Raw genomic sequence first — 21,705 nt, 5'->3', positions numbered from 1 at the left:
AGTATGCTAATAACAGCCAATCACCAGGCTTGCAGACAGGCATGGCTAAATCCCGCGTTTTTGATCATGCCTAGATGCTGTAGGGCCTGGCTTGGAATATGGGGTTTGCAGAGCACGCCTGGCTGTTGGTGCCCAGGGAGGGGGAGATGGCTCAAAGGCTCAGCTACAGGGGATGCTGCACAGAAAGGGGCTGCCAGCAGGTAAGCTGTGAACTTCTTTTGTAACAGTGCCCTGAGAGGGCTGCTTCCCCCCAAGGGCCAACAGCTCTGGGAGGGCTAGGAGGGAAGTGAGGGTCAGAGCTCCCAGGGGTGTGGGTGCTGCCTAAAACCTTCCATCGTTCCAGCAACAGCTCTGGACTATGCCTCTCTCACTCCCAGGCTTTTCCCTGGCCTCTAAGCCTCAGTGAAAGGCGATCTCTAAACTCAGGATTTCTCATTCAACCCCACCAGTTTGCACGGGTGCTTCCCTGCTGGCCAGCACAGCGGCTTCTCAGTAGGGACTGGAACTAGAACAGAAAACCTCTGCTCTTGGAAGATAGTGGTTAGATTTTGGAGCTGGGCGCCTAGTGGTTAGAGCGGGGGGGGGGGACCACTGGGAATCAGGATTCCTGGGTTCTATCCCTAGCTCTGGCCGTGGGGTGGGTTAGGGCAGGAGGAGGGGACAAAGATGACTTGGAAAACCATCTTGGTCTGAAAAATGCTGTCCCAGCGTGAGTTGGATCCTGCAAACGTGCGATGTGGGACTTCCCACAGAGTAGTTAGATCCGTGTTTAGTTTAAGTTTAGGGACGTTGTGGGGTGGTCTGCTGGGGGCACAGCTCTGCGCAACTGCTCAGAGGATCGGGACCCAAGTGAGCAAAGTTATTTATGTGGCCTGGTGTTTGCTGGGCTGGGAGTTTGTACTGCTACAAATCACCCTGAAGGTGGGTAAAACTGAAAGGTTGCTGCGCTCTCGCTCTCTTTCACCCCCACCCATCCCCTCCTCCCCAAACACGCTTCCTCTGTCTCGTCTTGCGCTTTCCTTTGCGCATGTGTGTCCGTTTCACCCGTCCTTCGCCCCTTTTGGAGCTGGGCGTTTTAGAGAAGCTAATGTGTCGAGCCCCGCAAATCCACGGCCAGTCCGCTGTATATCCGCAGATGTGGTTGTGGTGTTTACGATCTTTGCGGATCCGATGTGGATCCGGCTTTGTGCATCAGCGCGGGTCTCTACCCGTGAGCGAGGGCGCTGCTGCGGATACCTATAAAAAGTGGAGCGCGGGTCGGCCACCAGTTAATTATCCAAATGTCTGTATCCGCTCAGGGCTCCAATGATCCGTCTCTATTTCGAGCTAGTCCAGCGTCCCTCTGAACAACCTCCTGGCCTCCAAAACCTGGTTCTCTTCCAGCCTGTGTGTGTGGGGGGTGGGGGGGAATCTTTCCGGGTTTGCCTTGCAATCCAGCATATTTCAATGGTCCCGCCTCTTTTCACGTGGGAGGAGAACCTGTCAGCTGGCACCCACTCCAGCCAATGGGGTTGGATTACGCAAGGTCGTGACGTCTGTCCAAGTTCCCGGGAAATACAAGCCTCCAAGAAAATATCAGCCAGTGCCGCGAAGGGGACGGACGCACGTAGCAGCTGCTACGGGGACCAATGTCGGGACTAAAGACGCGGCTCTTTCTTGGGTCCCTCTGGCTGGCTGCAGGGTGCGGACAGGTGGCAGGTGAGCGGGGGATGGGTAATGGGGGGGGGGGGCGCAGCTGGGCACTGCTGACCGTGGGGGTGGGGCACAAGCGGTCGCTTCCCCGCCTTTCCAAAAGCGGCCGGAAGAGCGGGGGGGGCCCAGGCTGGCGCACCGCCAGCCGCGGCCGGCCTGGCCCGAGGAGCGAGGGGGCCGAGGAGCGAGGGGGGGGGGGGGGCGGCAGGCTCGGGGCCGAGGAGCGAGAGGGGGGGAGTACGGGGGTGGCACGGCAGGGCCGGAGGAGCCATGGAAGGGGAGGGTCGGTGTAACGTTGGAGGAGCCAAGGGAGCATGGCCAGAGGAGGAGCCAAGGGGGGGCGCCTTTTTTATCATTGCTCCCCTCCTCTTAAAAGCTGGCTACGCCAGGAACAGCTGGAGTCACGACCCCTCCCCCCGCAGTCCCCAGCTGTTCCCCTGCTCCTGCCTCTGCGCTCCCCAGGGAGTGGCCCAGCTGCAGTGTGTGTGAATGTGGCCTAGGGACAGCACCCAGGGGGACCTGAATGAGGAAGGAGATGGGGCAAAGTGCTGGGTTTGTAGGGCACAGGGATGGGGGCAGGGGGAGGTCCTTATTTCAGGTAGCCTCAGAATAGGGAATTCTCCTCCTGCTGGGGATGGGGGTAGCAGGCTGCTAGGGATGGGTGAAGGGGAGTGGTCCTTCCTCCTGCTGCAGGGTAGCAGCTAGGGTGTAGATGGGGTGGGGGGAGGGGGTCTCCCTCTTGCTGGTAGTAAGTAGAGAGGGGTGTGTGGAGGTGCATGGCTGCGGGGGGTTGTAACAGGGAGTTAAAGGTCTGGGAGATTGTGGCTTCCCCCCCTTTGCTATGGGGAGAAGGCAGGGCTGGAAAATAAGGACCTGGGTCTGTACATGGGGGAAACTACAGGAAATGATCTGTATTGGCAGGCTGGGCTAGCTTATTGCTGATGGTGGGGGTGCGTGTGGATCCGAGGCACCGATTGATTTTTATGGGCCAACTTGGGGTAGCAGGGCAGGAGATGGGGGGAGGGGTGCCTCTTAACCATATATTTACCCTTGCCTTTTTGCCACACCCCCCAATCTGGACACTTAAAGCCAGATTTTTGTTCAGAGCTGAGTTGCTTTGGGGATCTCTGAAGTGTGCTGGGTGCTGATGTGGTTCTTAGCTGGGTGATGAAATGAGACAAGAATCCAGCCCTGCAAACTCTAGCCCAGTAGTTCTCAAACTGGGGGTCGGGACCCCTCAGGGGGTCGCGGGGTTATTTCATGGGAGGTCGTGAGCTGTCAGCCTCCACCCCAAACCCTGCTTTGCCTCCAGCATTTATAATGGTGTTAAATATATTTACAAGTGTTTTTAGTTTATAAGGGGGGGGTCACATTCAGAGGTTTGCTGTGTGAAAGGGGACACCTGTACAAAGGTTTGAGAGCCACTGCACTAGCCCTTAATTACCATTGGGATTGCAGCCTCAGATCTCTAGCGGTAGCAGGGCGCATCTCACAGCAGACCCGTCCTCCCCTTCTACGGCCCCCAGAGGCTCCGGCTGAGGGATGACCCATCTTCGATCTGCTGTTCCAGCCCCAGGCTCCGCCCCCTCCTGCTCTGCAGCCGCTGTCCCTCTGTCCTGACCTTCTGCCCCCCACTTCTTCATTCAAGCTCTGGGCTCCCCCCCCCCTCCCCTGAGCTCTGCTGATGCCCCTCAATCCTGACCCACAGCTCTGCCAGTGCCCCTCAGTCCCAACCTGCAGCCCTCTGCCCTCCACGCCATGGGCTGCCCTTGCATCCCCAGCTCTTCTGGTGTCTCTCCATCCCCACCTGCAATCTTCTGCTATCCCAGCCCTGAGTTACCCCGCCCATTCCCAGCTTTGGCGCTGCTCCTGACTGCTGCTGCTTCCTCTCCAGATGAAGTCGTCGTCTTCCCCAGGAGCAATATAGGATCCACTTGTTGCTAATACACAGAGGTGTGCCCAGGCACACCCTAATGCCCTCTCAGAAGCGGCCGGCACCCCACCACGTCCCTCGCCCCGGGGGTGGGGTTGTTCCAGGCACCGCCCTCCGCAGCTCCCATTGGCCGGGAACGGGGAACCGCGGCCAATTGGAGCTTCGAGGGAGGTACCTGGAGGCGTGGCAAGGGCAGCGTGCAGAGCCCTGTGCAGATCCCCCCCCTCCACCCCCGGGGCTGCGCAGGGACATGGTGAGCGGTGCCCTGAGCCCCCTGCCTGCACCTCGCCCCCCAACCCCGTGCCTGAGCCCCCTGCCCCCCAAACCCCCTGCCCTGAGCCCCCTGCTGCACCCTGCACCCCAACCCCCTTCCCTGAGCCCCCTCATACACCCCTCCTCTGCCTCAATCCCTTGCCCTGAGCCCCTTCCTGCACACCGCACTCCCTCCCACACCCCAACTTTTATGATGTTCGCCTTTAAAAAAAAAAAAAAAAAAAAAATTCCCTGGGTGCACGCCCTAATGAAGTGTGCTGCGCACGCCTATGCTAATACACCTTTCTCTTCTAGGACCTGGAGCCTGGCCCCCCTATAACCTGTCTGTGCCCGAAGGCTCCTCTGGGTGTATTAAAATTAACATATCTGAGAATTCATCTCTTTTGTGTAAGATGCAAACCGCCATCACAGCCACCTCCAATCACTCTGCTTGTGACCCCATCCTGGCGTTAATTAATAAAGAAATCCGGAACTACAACAGCACATTCAAGGGACGGATCTCTCTATCAGACCAGCTTGTTACTGTGAAGAATGCAAGTAAATGGATGGCCGCGGAATACCAAGTTCTTAGTTTCCTTCATGGAACCTGCATGGCTCGTATCAATCTGACAGTGCCTGGTAAGTTTCCCAGGTGACTTGCCTCGAGGTGTATGGCCTGTGGGACTCCGGTTCAGCCTCTCTCACAGCCTCTGCCCCCTCCATCAGATGTGCAGCCGTGGTGTATAATAGGGCTGTCAATTAATCGCAGTTAACTCATGCGATTAACTCAATTTAATCGCACTGTTAAACAATAGAATACCAATTGAAATGTATTAAATATGTCTGTATTCCGTGTTATTGAAAATGTAGAAAAACATCCAAAGTGTACAGTGCTCACTGTATCTCTTATTACAAATATCTGAACTGTAAAATGCTAAAAGAAATAATACGTTTTCAGTTTACCTCATGCAAACTAATGCGATTTCTTTATCGTGAAAGTGCAACTTACAAATGTAGATGGTTACACTGCACTTAAAAACAAAACAAGATAAAAGGTTGGAGCCTACAAGTCCATTCAGTCCTCCTTCTCGTTCAGCCAGTCGCGAAGAGAAACAAGTTTGTTTACATTTACGGGAGCTAATGCTGCCTTCTTCTTATTTACAATGTCACCTGACAGTGAGAACAGGTGTTTGCATGGCACTGTGGTAGCTGGCATGGCAAGGTATTTACGTGCCACATATGATAAACATTTTATATGCCCCTTCATGCTTTGGCCACCATTCTTTTTTCCTAAGTGCCTAAATCCCCTTTGAAAATTACATAGGCTCCTAAACCAGTTAGGCATGGTGCAGTAATGCCTAAATACCTCTACGAATCTGGGGCTAAATCTGTGTGTCTCTGTCTGGGGTTTAGCACGTGACCACCAACCTACCTCTGTTTCCCCTTGATCAGGACCCCTTTTAAGAACTCAGGCAGGTTCCAATCACTTTCTCTGCCCACAATTGTTAATCCACTCTTCGCCAGGCTGGCACTGGAGTTTGTCCAAACGCAGAATGCAGCAGTCTCACAACGCACACAGTATTACATCCTTTCTAGCTCGACAAGCCTCCTGATTTCTAGGCTTCCCTAGCTCACTAGCAGGGTCAGCTTTCTCTCAACCACAACCTCCCGCTGACTTTGAATCACTAGATTCCCTTGGGGTGGGACTTGGCCTGTGATCAGGGCTGGCTTAGCCCTCAGCCCTCCAGCCCAAGGGCAAACTACCCTGGTACAGGGGATAACAGTGCTTCCCTCCCCTGGGGGAGGGGGGGAAGGATATTGTGAGGATAAATACTCTAAAAGGCTTCTGAAGTGCCCAATACATTGAGGGGGAGGGGGGGGGGGCTAGATAAGAACCTAGATATTGCATTACCAGTTCCTGCAAGATGCTGTGTATTGCACCCTCACATCTCTTTAAATCAAGACTAGATGACTTTAAAAAAAAATTTCTCTAGCTCAACCACCAGATATGGGCTGGATCATAGGTGCCGAGTTTCTAATCTGCCAGGGAATGCTCTGCCCAGGCCCTGCTCCCACTCCACCCCTTCCCCCAAGGTCCCACCCCTGCTCTGCTTCTTCCTAACCCCACTCCACCCCTGTCCTGCCTTTTCCCGCTCCACCCCTTCCCCACCCAGTTCTGCCCCCTCTCCTGAGCATGCTGTATCCTTGCTCCTCCCTAGTCCCTCCCAGCACTTCCTGATGCTGCAAAACAGCTGATCCATGGCGGGGCAGGAGGTGCTGGGAGGGGGTGGTGCTGATTGGCAGGGCTGCCAGCAGTGGGGGAAGGGGGAGGTTCTGGTAGGGGGGCTGCCAATGGGTGCTCAGCACCCACCATTCTTCTCCTCCCCCCATGGGTGCTCCCAGCCCTGGAGCACCCACAGCGTCGGCACATATGGGCTGGATACAGGAATCACTGGCTGATGTTCTCTGGCCTGGGTTATACAGGTGGTCAGACCAGCTGATCTAATGGTGCTCTCTTGCCTTAGATTCTGTGCCTGCAGGTCCCGTATCGGAGACCCCGTCTGCCGGAGAGGGGACTGCCAATCTGACTGGAGAGGGAAGTAGCCGAGGGACACTTTCCAACGGCTCTCCAGAGCGGGGTAAGTATTAATGACCTGAATCTCTTTACAGGAGCCCTCCCCAGTGGGGTTTGGAGTGCTGGGTTAGTGCCTGATCACCATGTTTTTTAACCAGAACTTGGGGTGTTTATGTCTTGATCCAAGCGATCACCCACAGCTGGAGGCTGTCAGATAATTAGAACCCCATGAAATTCTTTTTTATTTTTTTAATATTTTTGTCTTATTTGCGGGCAATCGTGTGGGATTTTGTTTTATCCACAAGGTTGGGGGGGGGGGGGGTCAAGTCCTGCCACTGCGGGAGGTGTGAGGGCCAGGTCAGGCTGGGCAAGAGAAGGATTGGAGAGTGAGCCTCCCCTTCACTCACCGGCAACAGCAGCGCCTGTCCTACAGGGCTGGGCCCGCCCTCCAGCCTGGTTTGTGCCAGCCACCCCAATAGCTGAGCAGTGCTGTGACCCCTGTGCACCAGATCACAACACCAGGAGCTGTGTGGCGAGAGGTTTTATTTTTTATTTTTTACCCTGGTGACAAACTTGCAAATTTTATACATTGATGTTTCCTTGTTTCTCATGCTGGCTCATATCTGCAAATTTCTTGGGGCTCTCCAGGTAAATAATTATCCCCAGTGGAACAACTTCACTAGGAGGGACCCCCACTCGGTGGGTAAAGCTCATTCCGGAGAATTGGGAGACTGGGGCTCAAGTCTCTGCTTCTCTCCATGGGTTCGAATCTCGGTCTCCGAAGTCCTGGGCGGATGCTCTAACCACTAGGGACCACCATCTTTTCTTCTAAAAAACGGACTGACCCTGCTTAAGCACTTAAGGAGAAGTGCACGGCTGTGAATTGCAAGTGGAGGGAGGTGCCTATTCACAGCCTTCTCCTCGGCATTTCATACTGGCTACCTTAAGCAGCCCCCTGCCTCGCACGCTGGCTTCTGTGAATCCCTTTTCTAGGGACCCCCCCATGAGTCATAGAGAGAGTCAGGGTGCCACGCTCTGGGGTGGCAGGGGATTGCAATGATCAGCCTCTGCCCCATTTTGCACCTACATCTAGGGGCTGTTTTTTCAAACTTTACCCATAGCCATGAAGGCTAGAAACCTTCACTGAGAAAACCCAAATGAAAGTGGGGAGTCTCCTCTAATCACAGGACTCCGGGAGCTGGGGCTTTAAGGAAAGCACCAAATATCATGAGAGATGGCAACACAAGGTTACCTTTGCTGTAGTCTGAATGACTCTAATTAACATGTATTATTTGCCTTGTACGAATGGCCTGGACCCCATGGTGTCAGGTGCTGTACAAACACAGATCTTGCCAGCTTGTTGTTCTCGGTAGGCTCACTCTAAAGTTCTTTATCTGGCCCCCGTCATGTTAATATTGGAGCACCTCACATCATCCCCTGCGATAGTGCAGTGCTATTCACACTACAGAGGGGGAATTGAAGCCCAGAGAGGGACTTAAGGGGAGTGTAGGGAATTGAATCCTTGTCTCCCAAGTCCTAGGCGAGGGCTCTAACCACTGGGCCACCCTTCTTCTCTTAATCCAGTTGTCTAAACTGACTCTTCTCCTGGGTTTTCTTTCCAGAGCCAGGAGGCCTGTATGGTGTGTGGATATCGTTTGGGTTCATCACTGCTTTGTTCGCTGCTGCTGCACTTTATGTCCGCTGGAAACGTGTGAGAGAAGGACCAGGAACCCGTCGTGGTTGTGAAGAGGAAGGGATCTCCGACTCGGCAGACTCCCCTGTTTGCGTGCCGGCTTGTGCCTCACATCTGCATGAGGCTGGAACCCGAGACAGAGAGGCTGGTGAGGAGATCCCACTGAACGGAGAGATGGTACAGCCCCGGGAACTGAGCTGACGGCCCCAACGCAGCCGAGAGGCAGCACTTTAATAGCGTTGAATGGCCGAGGTGCGGGCGCCTCCTGTGTGTGCTGAACAGCTGCGATCATTGCACTAGCCTGGATGTGACTTCTCCCCATGTGAGGCTCTGGGCTGGGACACCTGGGTCTTCCACCAACGCCCTGTCTATGGGTGAGTCACTCAGGGCCGAAGATTCAAGAGCTCAGACTGAGAGTGGGGTGTTAATCCGAAGGCTCATGCAGCTGCCTAACTGGGAACTGAGCTACTCTGAAAATCTGGCCTTCTTTCCCGTGCCTTAATTTCCCATCTTTAAAGTGAGACACTCCTCTGTGTAGATTGTAAGCACTTTGGGGCAGGGAGTGTGTGTGTGTGTGTGTGTGTGTGTGTGTGTGTGTGATCACTATGGGGCCCTGACTGGAGCTGTAGGCTCCCTTGTAATATTAATAATCATAAGTAAGGCTACGAATCTGTCATGGAGCTTACAGACGCTGTGATTCTTTCTTTTATGAGCCCTCCACAACTTCTGGTCGATGCCAATAATTCAACCCCGGGCAGCAGGGTTTGGGCATCCATGAATTATTATTTATTGCCCATGTCCTGTCCAGGAGTTTTCATAAAAATACCTGTGCCAAAATCGTAGCCTTGATCATAAGAAAATGTGATTGGTTTTTTTTAAATCTGTTTTTACTATTGTATTTATCTCTGTGCCTGTCCCTTTTGTCTGTGACAAGATTTCTGTTTAGACTATAAGCTATACAGCAGAGGAAGTGGGTCTCATTTATCTTTGCACAGGGGGGCACTGATCTCTGCTGAAGACTTGGTGCAACTGCAATACACACAATACAATCACAACTGTCTGAGCATTTTTATTTTTATTTTTTAATTTATTTTTTACCCTATCGTGAATCTTCCTGACTTCTTCAGAAGCTCCAATGCTCTGTGGAGTGAGCATTGGCTCTAGCTCTCTGGGGTCTCCAATGCAAACCTCTCCCCTATGTTTAGTCAGCCCCCTGCCCCCTTTCTTTTATTTAGCGATTGGACACTGGCCCATCAAGGCTAGTCCACTATTGTGTAGAATATTGGACTAGCCTTGATGGGCCAGTGTCCTATAGCCACGTAGCTTTCATGGCTGTTGAGCAGTGTGTGATCAAATGTCTCCTGGCCACTAGGTGTCAGTATTATGCGCTTTTAGTTGGTTAAGTGAGGGTGAAGCCCCAAGTACTCTCGGGCTGCTGTTATAAAGCAAGTCCTACCACCAGCGTGTAAAGTGACTTACATTTAATTCATGCCCCCAGTGCTAGAAGCTCAAGTCTGTCCTAGCATGAGCCTGCTCTGCTGGCATTCCCGCCGTAGGGAGTCTCACTCGCTCACACCAGGACCAAATTCGGTTTGCAGGGGTCAGCAACGTTCGGCACGCAGCTCGCTAGGGTAAGCACCCTGGGGGGCCGGGCCAGTTTATTTACCTGCCGAAGGGGCAGGTTCGGCTGATCGTGGCCTGCACTGGCTGCGGTTCGCCGTCCCGCGCCAATGGGGGCTGCGGTTCGCCGTCCCGCGCCAATGGGGGCGGCGGGAAGCCACGGCCAGCACATCCCTCGCCCACGTCGCTTCCCGCCGCCCCCATTGGCCCAGGACGGCGAACCCCGGCGAGGGGGGGCCACAATCGGCCGAACCTGCCGCGTCAGCAGGTAAATAAAGTGGCGCGGCCCCCTAGGGTGCTTACCCTGGCACAAGTCTATCAACCAATTAAAGATCAGTTGATGCGTTAATCCTTTGCACCATGCTGTTGTCCTCAGTGGGGTCACAGCGGGGATGGAGATGGTCCCAGATCAGTCGTGTGTTTCTATTACACCCCTTTCTGGGGGAGCTGGGCTGCCAGGAAGCTGGTGGGGAGAGGAGCGACAGCCCTGGGACTGGTGGATTGGGGTATCTAGGTTCTGTGCATGGCTGCCCAATGATCGGCCAACATCAGCACATCTCTCTGTGGATCCCAGTGTTCGAGCCTCCCAAGCAAGGGAGCAAACCCCACTGCAGACAGATGGGGTGGGCCCCACTCCAGGCAGGAAGCTGCAGTGTTGTCCTCTCCCATGGGTTGTTATTTACACAGGAAGGATGGGCTGTGCCCAACGTGAACCGCCAGGAGAACGTTGGCCAATCAGCGCTGGCTCGAAGGTGAGCAGATGGAAAACAGGCTTCCTACACCTCAGCAAAGGCTGACCCGCAGGAAGTTGGCTTCATCTCAGCTGCCCTGTGGCCCCTCACTGTGGTTTAGAGCAGTGGGTGGTAATGCAGATAGGATCAAACTGATCAAGAGTGTGAATCACCTGCCGTGTGAGCAGAGGGTAAAAGATGTGGGGCGGTTCAGCTTGGGGGGGGAAAAGATGACGTGGGGGAGGGGGGGTATGATAGAGGTCTATAAAATCATGACTGGTGTGGATAACTGACTGAGGAAGCGTTATTTACCCCTTTCCATAACACAAGAACTAGGGGTCACCTGGTGAAGTGAATAGGCAGCAGGTTTAAAACAAAAGGAAGTATTTCTTCACACAACGCACAGTCAACCTGTGCAACCCATTGCCAGGGATGTGGTGGAGGCCGGAAGTACAACAGGGTTCAAAATGAAATAGAGCAGAAGTGAAAGTAGGCACCAAGACTTACCACTGATTGGGTGGGGGGGGGAAGCAGAGAGACCCAAACCCAGCCCCCTCCGCTCTGCTGGCTCCCAGCTGCGACATTCTACTGCCTGCCACTGCCGGTGCGTGCCGGGGGCGGGAAGCGACTGGGGCTGGGTTGCTCCTCTTCCTATCGCCGCTAGTCAGTGCAGGGGCAGGTTCAACCCCTGCTCCCAGCTCCATAGGGGCCCCCAAAGCTGGGGTCTGGGGCAGCTGCCCCTTTTTCTCCCCCTCATCGGCACTCTGCTGGTTGGGTCTGACAGTGCTGCCGACAGCGGGGAGCCAAAAGTCGGCTGTGTGCTGCACCGGCCCACTTTCACCTCTGGCTCCATCAATGGCTATTAGCCAAGATAGTCAAGGACGTAAGCCCATGGTCTGGATGTCCCTAGCCTCTGATTGCCAGAAGCAGGGACAGGATGATTGGAGATGGATCACTCGATAAATTGCCCTGTTATGTTCACTCCCTCTGAAGCATCTGACAGTGACCACTGTCAGAGATGGGATACTAGGCTAGATGGACCATTGGGTTGAACCAGTATGGCCATTCATATGTTCTTATCAGCTAGTGCTTATCAACGTCTCCTCCCCACAAACTGCTCTGAACCTGATCCCCACCTGGTATAAATCACCCATAACTCTGCTGGCATCAATTGGCTGTCACTCAATTGGTGTCAGTAGGCCCAGATCCCAGGCAGGGGTCAATCGGCCATAGCTCCACTGGAGTCCATGTGGCAAGATTCTTGGCTGGGGTGAATCGACTGTAGCTCCGTTGGAGTCAATGGGGCAGACCCCCAGCGCGTGTCAATTGGTATACTGCTCTACTGAATTCAGCAGAGCTACACTGCCTATTCCCAAAGAGAAGAGGAGTACTTGTGGCACCTTAGAGACTAACAAATTTATTTCAGCAGAAGCTTTCGTGGGCTACAGCCCACTTCTTCGGATGCATAGAGTGGAACACACAGACAGAAGATATTTATACACACAGAGCACATGAAAAGGTGGAAGTACGCATACCAACTGTAAGAGATCAGTCAATTGAGATGAGCTATCAGTAGCAGCAGAAGAAAAAACTTTGAAGTGATAATCGAGATGACCCATAGAAGGTGTGAGGAGAACTTAACATGGGGGGAAAACATTCAATTAGTGTAATGACCCAACCATTCCCAGTCTCTGTTTAGGCCTAAGTTAATTGTGTCTAATTTGCATATTAATTCGAGTTCAGCAGTCTCTCTTTGGAGTCTGTTTTTGAAGTTTTTTTGTTGCAAAACTGACACCTTCAAGTCTGTCACTGAGTGATTAGAGAGGTTGAAGTGTTCTCCCACTGGTTTTTGAATGTTATGATTCCTGATGTCAGATTTGTGTCCATTTATTCTTTTGCGTAGAGACTGTCCAGTTTGGCCAATGTACATGGCAGAGGGGCATTGCTGGCACATGATGGCATATATCACATTGGTAGATGTGCAGGTGAACAAGCCCCTGATGGTATGGCTGATGTGGTTAGGTCCTATGATGGTGTCACTTGAATAGATATGTGGACAGAGCTGGCATTGGGCTTTGTTGCAAGGATAGGTTCCTGGGTTAGTGTTTTTGTTGTATGGTGTGCGGTTGCTGGTGAGTATTTGCTTAAGGTTGGGAGGCTGTCTGTAAGCGAGGACTGGTCTGTCTCCCAAGATTCCCAAAGAACATCTGACCCCCGAGGTCGGGTATATGGCCATGTGACACCTGCACATACCTCCTTAGCATCGGGCTCCACTGTCATGCCTGGGTCCATCAGACACCAGCATTTCTGCATGTTGTGGTTTCACACCTGATTCTTGGGGAGGAGCCAGTACTTCCTCTATAGGCTTGTGGAGACCAGCCGGAATCCACAGGCTTCTCTTCTTATTCTCCAGTCCTCTGTTAGAAACCAAACCCGACACAGGCATCAGAAGATGGAGGATGATGATGGTTACGCTATCATGACCCGGACAAAGAGGATAAACTCAACCCAGCCATCTCAGCACGGGAGCCAAGGTACTGCTCTATAAACCAACCTACACTGTCCACTCAATAATGGCGTCTGCCCTTTAGGTTTCAGTGAGGGCACAACCAAAGGAAACTGCCCCAGCAAAAACAGGTTTTCCTTGCGGAAAAAATGGCCTTTTTTGCACCTCTTCAAACATGGAATTTTTTGCAAAAATATTTTGATTTTTTTTTTCAAACTCCTGCAGTTTAAAAAAAAGTGATCAGAAACGTGAAGAGAAAAAAATGTTTTTTGCCTGTTAGTTATTCTGCAAAATTTCTTTCTTTCAGTCCTGATTTCAGTAGGTCAGCAGAGTCGGACGGAGGGCTTTGGTTCAAAACAGAAAAATGCCATTTTTTTTTAAAAAAGGGGGTTAACATTCTCAACCACAGCTGAGTGATTTTTATGACATTTTTAAAATGATCAATTTCCTCTTCTTGTTTCTCAGCCTCTGATGGGAACTCAACTTTATTATCAGCAAAGAGCAGAGCTAGAATAGGAATTCACTCCCACACCCTTTTGTTGTGAAGATTGATGCAAACAAAGATATTTAGCTTCTCAGAAATGTCCTTATCATCCTTAAAATCATGGTTATCCAGCAGACTAACTTATTCTTGCAGAGATTGTTTCTGCTTCTGTTCTATTTAAACAATCTTGTTGATTCGACACCAGTAGCTCTTTGCTTTTCAAACTCCAGTTTGGCCCTTTTTAAGTCCCTTTCATAAACACTCATGAAAAACTCATCCACATTTTCTGACATGGCTGCAACATTTTTTCAACAGCTCCAGGAGGGAGTGAACAAGTGTTTTTCTGACAACGCTTTCGATGGTATAAAATTATTGTGTCAGCTGTTCAGAATAGCGCCACAGAGACCAGTAAAGGAGACTGGTCAGGGAGCGGGGTAAGGTCAGAGCTCTCGGCATGCAGACTGGTGGCTATAGCTCTGGGGTTCTTATACCACCTTCGACTGCATCTGGCACTGGTCTCTATCAGAGACAGGAGACTGTACAAGATGGACCCATGCTCTGATCCAGTGTGACAACACCTACGCTCCTACCCGGAGAGACCAGGAGGGATTAAACAGTGGGCTGCTTAATTGTATTGTCTGCTGGTTCTGGTGACAGTAATTGGAAAAAAACTTAAGAACTGTTGGCTGGCCAGGCCTGAAATAGCAGTATATCTCTCTGGCATGCCATGGGGTACTGGGTAGGGTAAAGGCCAGGGAACCTGGGTTAGGTCCCTGCTTGTGAGGTAGGGCAAGTCTCTGTGTCTCTTTTTCCCCTTTGTTTGTCTAGTCTAATTATAGTAGGTGATCCTCTGGGCAGGGCCTGTCTCTCGCTGTGTGCCTGTGCAGTGCCCGGCACAACGGGGCCCTGATCTCAGCTGGGCCTTCTAGGCTACTGTATTACTTCTATTAATTGCGTAACCCAGCTCCTACCCCAAAGATCTTACACTGAGGTGGTCGCACTAACCCTGCAAGTGAGGCCAACAAAACTAGATGTGGAAATTGCAGGGAATGCACCAGGATTAGTACAACAATTGGGTTGGTAGGTTTAGCAGGAAATCCCTCCGTGGCTACTTTTATCCTTCACTGAAATGGTTTCCCCATGTTTGAATTTTTACAGGTTCTCCTCCCGGTCTCGACAGTTATAAAGTTGCTGTGGGAATCTTAGGGGCTGTGTGTGTCCTTTTGGTGTTGGCTGTGATTGCTCAGAGTGTCTGGGGTAAGTATCTAGCACAGGCGCTGGCTTCCTCCAGACCCTGGGGGTGTTTAACCCACAGCTCTACCTTTCACACTTCCTCTGGGACCCCACCTGTCCTCCACTGTCAGAGACAGGATACTGGGCTAGATGGGTCATTGGTCTGACTCAATAAGGCAGCTCTTATGTCTGTAACCCTTTTACCTCGGTGCCTATTGCAAGTGCAGGAACAGGGTAAATGAGAATTGTCTGCAGTGGCAATTTTCTTCGACTCTCCCACCAACTATGGTTCATCTTCTCCAGTGGGGGAATGAATGGGGCCCAGTTTCCACCATGTTCTTCAGACCAGCTCACCTCCATGGGTCTGACTCCACACATCTGATGAAGTGGGGTTTAGCCCACTGAAATGAGTCTCCATGGGTCTGGTTCCCTGCTGCCTATCAGCCATTCACCCAAGTGGAAAAACAAGTGCAAAATGTTACTAAATGCACCAGCTTGCTTTTTTTTTTTTGTCCAATTTTTTTTTTTAATTGAACATTTTTTTGTTTTGCAAAGGCTTTCGCTAAACATTTTAAAAATTTACTGGGGTTTTTAACTAACATTTGAAATTATTTTCCCCATTCCTTCCCCTTTTTTCCTTCCATCAGCCCTTTTTAATGGGAAAACGGAGGAGGGGGAAAAAGAAGGAGAAAGGGAAACAGAAGTGAAAAACTGGGGTTTTTTTGGTATTTAATTGAAAAAAATAATTTAAAAAAAGGCACAGACAATAGGATTGTATTTACTAGCTCTGCTACCAGAGCAGATGGTGGCATTCTGCACTAGTATAAATGACACCACAAGGTGCAGGACAATGGGGAACCGGGTCCAGATTCACTCCCCTTCTCTCTTCCCTGCCCTCTGTGCTATGGAACGTGACCTAGCTCCTTAGAGCTTCCTTACGCGCCGTGTCCTAACCTCCCTCTGCACTGATGCTGTTTGGAAGGTTTCCAGGCCGGACAGGCCAGTTGCAGCGCACAATTCGACGTCTGGCAGGCGGCCTTCGTGTCTCGTCTCAAGCAGAGTCTGTGTGACCCAGCCAGGAACGGCCCAGCAGGTAACCTCAGCTCAGGCTGTCTCTGAACTGATTTCCATGCCGGGCTCAGAGTCTGGGAAACACCCGAGCTGGGGAATCTTGGGAGCCAGGGGGAGGTGGAATGACTATGGACATTCAACATCTGCTGGAAAAGCTCACTGCTCACATGCCGGAATGGGACACAAGAGACCTGGGTAAAACACCTGGCTCTGTCCTAGACTCCCTGTCTGAGCCTGGGCAAATCACTGCATCTCTCGGGTCTCAGTTTCCCCATCTGTACAATAGGGATAATGATCCTTCCTTTGGATGTTTTCTCTATTTAGACTGAGCTTTTGGGATAGAGACTGTCTGTCACTATGTCCATTAGAGTAGCACATGGAGGCCCAAACAATCCCTGGCCCTGCTCAGATCAGGCCCTGTTTTGCCGGGCACTGCACAGACACACAACGAGAGACACTCCCTGCCTGGCAGAGTTTGCAACCTAAACAAAGGGCAGGAGAGGAACCAGAAGTGACTTGCCCAAGGTCACGCAGCAGCTCCGTGGCAGAACTTGGAAAGACCACAGATCTCTTGAGTAGAAGTCAAGTTCCCCTAAGTAAAGGCAGCGTGGCCTTTAGGTGTTACTAAAATGCAGATAACAAAAATACCCTTTGGGGGTGGGGACTTTCTTCTTGTGCCGTGTTTGTTTAGTGCCCAGCATGGGCTCCTGCAATACAACTAACCAATTCAATAACAATCCTATATTCAGCAGAGACCTGCGACATACCCAGACCCCCCAGTACTCACCGGTGTTAATGGCAGCAGTGACCTCTAGTGGTCACATGGGGTAGTTCTCACTCTACAGAGCACCCAGCACCGTAATTAGAGCCAGCAAATGCTCTGAGATTCAACTTCCAGGGTCAAACTTCCTTTGCTTGGTCTGTGACAAACATTTATTATATCATATTGGGGGGGGGGAGTTTGAGTGAAATCCCTTGAGCTCTTTCTGAGTCATGAGAAAAGAGGGGAAAATAAATCCATCCCCTCCACTATGACAAAATCGGATGGATATTTTTGACTAGGGTTGCTCTAGGGCCAGATCCTGAGCTGGTGTAAATTGATGTGCTCCATGCTGACCTACACCAGCTGGGAATCTGGCCCCTAGTGCCCACTGAGGGCTAGGGCTTTTGAATAGCTTGAAAAAAAAATATTGGCTTTATGTGAGTTCACAGACGTCTCTGTTTCTTTTTCCAGGGGGCACCGGGTGCAAACTCTGCCCCAAGGACTGGCAGACGCACAACGGAAAGTGCTACTGGGATTCTAAAAGGAGTCAGATGTGGAACGAGAGCCAGAAAGACTGTGAATCGAGGAATTCACAAATGCTTGTGATCCGGGACCAAGAGGACATGGTAAAGTGAAATACACAAGGCCAGTTCTCCAGCTGGTGTGAATCACTGTAGCTCTACCAGTTTTTTACTCCTTTACCACTCAGCAACTCTGAGGCTACGTCTACACTACGGGGGAGGAGGGGGGAAGGGATCGATTTCAGATACGCAATTCAGCTACGGGAATAGCGTAGCTGAATTCGACGTATCTGATCCGACTTACCCCGCTGTGAGGACAGCGGTAAATCGACCGCCGCGGCTCCCCCATCGACGGCGCTTACTCCTATCTGGGCTGGTGGAGTACGCGTGTCAATTCGGGGATCGATTATCGCGTCCCGACGAGACGCAATAAATCGATCCCTGAGAGATCGATTTCTACCCGCTAGTCTGGGCGGGTAGTGAAGACAAGCCCTCAGGGAAACGGGTCTATTCTTCAATACCACTGAAGCTCTCCAGTGAGAGGGTATCATGCAGTGTGCTGGCCCCATTGGGTCAGAATCCATTTTCCTTGCATGTTTTGGGTCTCTGAGAGATCTCCTGGTGAGATGGGAGTGGCGGCGGGGGGGTCACTGTATATGCAGGGGGTGTAAGACTGTGTGAGAGTCACCCAGCTGCTTGCTTTACACTCCCCAGGATTTCATAAACATGATCACAGAAGGCACAAGCCACGTCTGGATCGGCCTGAACATCACGTCCCACACTGGGAACTGGACCTGGGTGGACGGCTCCCCTTTAAATCAAACGCTGTGAGTGTTGCCTGTAGATTCACTGTTATATTTTTCCTCCATATTTGTAGATTTGTTAGGAAGGAACGATGAGTTGCACACATACAAAATGGGAAATAACTGCCTAGGAAGAAGTGCTGCGGAAAGGGATGTTGGGGTCATAGTCGATCACAGGCTAAATATGAGTCAACAGTGTAACGCTGTTGCAAAAAAAGAGAACATCCTTCTGGGATGTATTAGCAGGATTGTTGTAAGTTAGTCATGAGAAGTCATTCTTCCGCTCTACTCCGCGCCAATTAGACCTCAACTGGAGTATTGTGTCCAGTTCTGGGTGCCACATTTCAGGAAAGATGTGGACAAATTGGAGAAAGTCCAGAGAAGAGCATCATGAAAGGTCTAGAAAACATGATCTATGAGGGAGGATTGAAAATATTGGGTTTGTTTAGTCTGGAGAAGAGAAGACTGAGAAAGGACATGATAATCTTTTATATACTTGAAAACAGTTGTTACAAGGAGGACGGAGAACAATTGTTCTCCTTTACCTCTGAGGACAGGACAAGAAGCAGTGGGCTTAAATTGCAGCAAGGGAGGTTTAGGTTGGACATTAGGAAAAACTTCCTAACTGTCAGGGTGGTTAAGCACTGGAATAAATTGCCTAGGGAGGTTGCGGAGACTTTGTCATTGGAGGTTTTTAAGAGCAGGTCAGACAAACACCTGTCAGGGATGGTCTAGATAATACTTAGTCCTGCCATGAGTGCAGGGGACTGGACTAGATGACCTCTCGAGGTCCCTTCCAGTCCTATGGTTCTATGATTTGCTCATTCTGAAGCTTTGCACATTTGGGCTCAGATTCCAAAGAGCTGAAGTGCAGGGCTGTGCGTGTTTGGACAGGAATCCCTCCTAGCATCCCAGCAGGGGCTCAGGTTTCATGGGTGACTTGGACATCGCTGCGATTCAAATGTTCTTAATGCAACCATCTGCTCTGCAACTAGGCTATAAATCAGGGCTTTGTTTCTCCTTTGGCTCCTTCTGATTCCAGGGCCTTGGATTAGACCATCTGGGTTCTAGTCCCAGCTCTGGGGGACAGCATGTTCTGATAATAAAACAAGGAGAGGATTAGGAATCTTCATCCCATTGGGCCTCAGTTTCCCCATCTTCATAGATTCCAAGGCCAGAAGGGACCAGTGTGATCATATAATCTGACCTGCTATATAAACACAGGCCACAGAACTGCCCCCAAAATAAACCCCAGAGCAGATATTTTAGAAACACATCCACTCAATTTAAAAATGGTCAGAGATGGAGAATCCACCGAGAACCTTGGGTTATTCTACCAGTGGTTAATTACTCTCACCGTTAACAAATTTATGCCTTATTTCCAGTTTAAATTTGTCTCGCTTCAATTTCAAGACACTGGGTTGTGTTAGACCTTCCTCTGCTAGATTGAAGAGCCCGTTATTACATTTGTTCCCTCTTCACCTTTTCTTTGCTTAGCTAAAGAGATCAAATAAAAGGCTACACCGCTATTTCAAGTGAGTTTTGTAATGTGGTGTTACACCACTGTGCGTTCCGATGTGGTCTCTACAGTTTCAACGGCGTGAAAGTCACCTCTGCTACTTGCTACAGATTTAGAGTCTCTAGGAATGAATAAAGACTAAGGGTAGTGACCACACAGACATTTACCAGTACAAAGTCTATCTGTTTTACAAATTTTATTAAGGTTATGAATACCCCTGCATATAGAAATCCTACACAGACATATGCACAAGTTACAAATATACTCACAACCTTAACGGTAGTGTTAGGGTCTGATGGGTCTCGCATGGATTGCCCATGAATAGAGCGATGGTTCCTGCTGGAGTTTCCCATAGGGAGCTCAATTTTCCCGCTCTGGGCATCCTCCTTATTCAATCTATACCTACATTCTGCACATGTCCATGCATATAGTGTCAGCCCTCTTTTTCCTTATTGGTCTGATGTCCTCTAGAAACGTACAGTACCCTGATTTCTATAGGTCGTGTAGGTTCTCTTTATTCTCACTAGCATTAATACACAACCTGTGTCCTGTGATGAAGGCACATGTTGGAAACAGATGCGCCTTTACAGCATTTTTATGATTTAAAATTAATCTTCTGGCTAGATTTTCACAATATCACCACTTGGTACCTCTTTTCCCGTAATCTTAGGGCATCGGGTTATTCTTCGGTCACTTGTTTATGTCAGTATTTCTTAGCTCCAACAGCTAAGCTAAAATCTTGCAGGCCTCAGCCTGCAGCCTTGTGTTTCAGACCTCGTTACTTAGATATCGAATACATAATTACCCCTTCCAACTACTAATCATTCTTATACTTCTATTATCCTACCACTTAACTCTATTGAGCATACAATGATTATATACGACGTAACCTGCTAGTTGATAATAACCATATAAGAAATGAGCAATAAACTAATACTATGGGCTAGAGAAGCTTTATAATGATCAACGAAAGGAGCTCAAACTTTCATTGAATTCAATGGGAGTTAGGAGCCGAAATACCTTTGTGGATCTGGGCGTTGGTGGTGTTAAATCGGCAGTGAGCGAGAGAGGAATCGGCCACAAGAAGAGAGCAGAGGTGGAATGATCCTGGCAAAGCTCCCAGTGACTTCAAGGGGGGCCAGGATCTCCCCGGAGACTTGTGGGGCCTGAATAATGGGGAGTGGTTATCAGAATGGGGGAAGACGGATGCCAAGACACCCTAGCTCAGTTCATGTCCTGGGAGGTTTTGCTGTGATGGCTGACAGCCTGGGGACTGAATTGGGGACCTCCGGAGCTAAAAGCAAGAGCTGCTACCGCTTGAGCTAAGGAGCCATCCCATGCGATTAGTAGAGGCACTCAGCCCTGGGTTACACTGTCATCAAGGCCCCCATCCCAGCATCCCATCACTGCGAGAGGAGGGTCTCTCTAATCCATCTATCACCACCTTTCTCCTTCGCTCTGCAGGTTCCGGGTCTCAGGCCCTGTTGCCTCCAACAGCTGTGGGGTGGTAAAGGGGAACCGGATCAACTCGGAAACCTGCAGCGCCGAATTCAAGTGGATTTGCCAGAAAGACGCTGTCGTGGTGTGAGGCAAATGAGAACGTCAGTGCCCAGGAGAGCGCTCCTGCCCCATGAGGATGAATTCGAAGGGCTTTATATAGAGACGCTGCCCTCTTTCTCTAAGCTGATGCGGAGCAACAGTTGGCAAAATAAGGGAATTTGAGTCCTTGATCTAGTCCCTTTGTTCCTTAGCACTGCTGGGAGCAGAGTACAAGAGGGGTGGGGGGATCAATGTTAGCCCACTGGGTAGAGAGGAAAGCAGGAAAGTTGTATTCTATTCCTGACTTGGCCACATGTGACCTGGAGCAAATCCCTGTCTTGTGCCGTGCTTCAGTTTCCCCACCTATAAAATGGGGTAATGACATTGAATTCTGTGACATGCTTTGAGAGGTACGGGGGCAAAATGATTAGCTGGGAGTCCCGAGCTCGTACGCTTTAGGACGAGCAAGTGACGGCGGACGTACTGGGTGTGTCTACACGGCATCTGGGAGCAAGCGGCCCAGAAGAGTGTCCACGGATTCGTGCTAAAAATAGCTCTGTAGATGTTGCAGCTGGGGCTGGCGCTGCAGCAAAGATACGGCTGTTTTTAGCATGTTTGTCTGCGCACCCGGGCTGGGAGGCTCGCTCCCCGCTGCACTGTGGAGATACCCTCAGGAAGCCCCCTCACCCCGACCCCACTTCCTGGCAGGAGCGCTGAGGGGAGTGAAGGGCACTGCAGGCAGAAGGGGTGGGGAGGGGCCCCAACAGCCC

At 50.8% G+C, this 21,705-nt stretch overlaps 2 protein-coding genes across 5 annotated transcripts; both read left to right on the top strand.

The window, feature by feature from the left end:
• Positions 1-30: 30 nt before the first annotated feature.
• On the top strand, positions 31-9,208 carry LOC101940345 (uncharacterized). 4 transcript variants are annotated; one of them, XM_065564188.1, is made up of 5 exons: positions 66-200; positions 1,474-1,698; positions 4,193-4,516; positions 6,403-6,516; positions 8,075-9,208. In XM_065564188.1, the coding sequence occupies exons 2-5, from the start codon at positions 1,629-1,631 to the stop codon at positions 8,344-8,346; spliced, it is 780 nt and encodes a 259-aa protein (XP_065420260.1). In that variant the 5' UTR covers positions 66-200; positions 1,474-1,628; the 3' UTR covers positions 8,347-9,208. The 4 variants fall into 4 exon arrangements, with proteins under 4 accessions (XP_023968657.2, XP_005312590.3, XP_065420260.1 ...); XM_065564189.1 differs by having other exon boundaries at positions 67-200; positions 1,477-1,698; XM_024112889.3 differs by lacking the exon at positions 1,474-1,698 and having other exon boundaries at positions 31-200; positions 4,291-4,516.
• A 3,714-nt stretch (positions 9,209-12,922) lies between these two features.
• Positions 12,923-21,025, top strand: LOC135974701 (killer cell lectin-like receptor subfamily F member 1). The gene is made up of 6 exons (XM_065563156.1): positions 12,923-13,030; positions 14,645-14,743; positions 15,702-15,812; positions 17,025-17,179; positions 17,789-17,901; positions 20,861-21,025. The coding sequence occupies exons 1-6, from the start codon at positions 12,949-12,951 to the stop codon at positions 20,982-20,984; spliced, it is 684 nt and encodes a 227-aa protein (XP_065419228.1). The 5' UTR covers positions 12,923-12,948; the 3' UTR covers positions 20,985-21,025.
• Positions 21,026-21,705: the final 680 nt, after the last annotated feature.

The sequence above is a fragment of the Chrysemys picta genome, chromosome 12 (genome assembly GCF_011386835.1).
Source record: "Chrysemys picta bellii isolate R12L10 chromosome 12, ASM1138683v2, whole genome shotgun sequence".
Classification (NCBI taxonomy): domain Eukaryota; kingdom Metazoa; phylum Chordata; order Testudines; family Emydidae; genus Chrysemys; species Chrysemys picta.
Note: the sequence above shows the minus strand (reverse complement) of the source record. Positions and strands in the feature narration are given on the sequence as shown.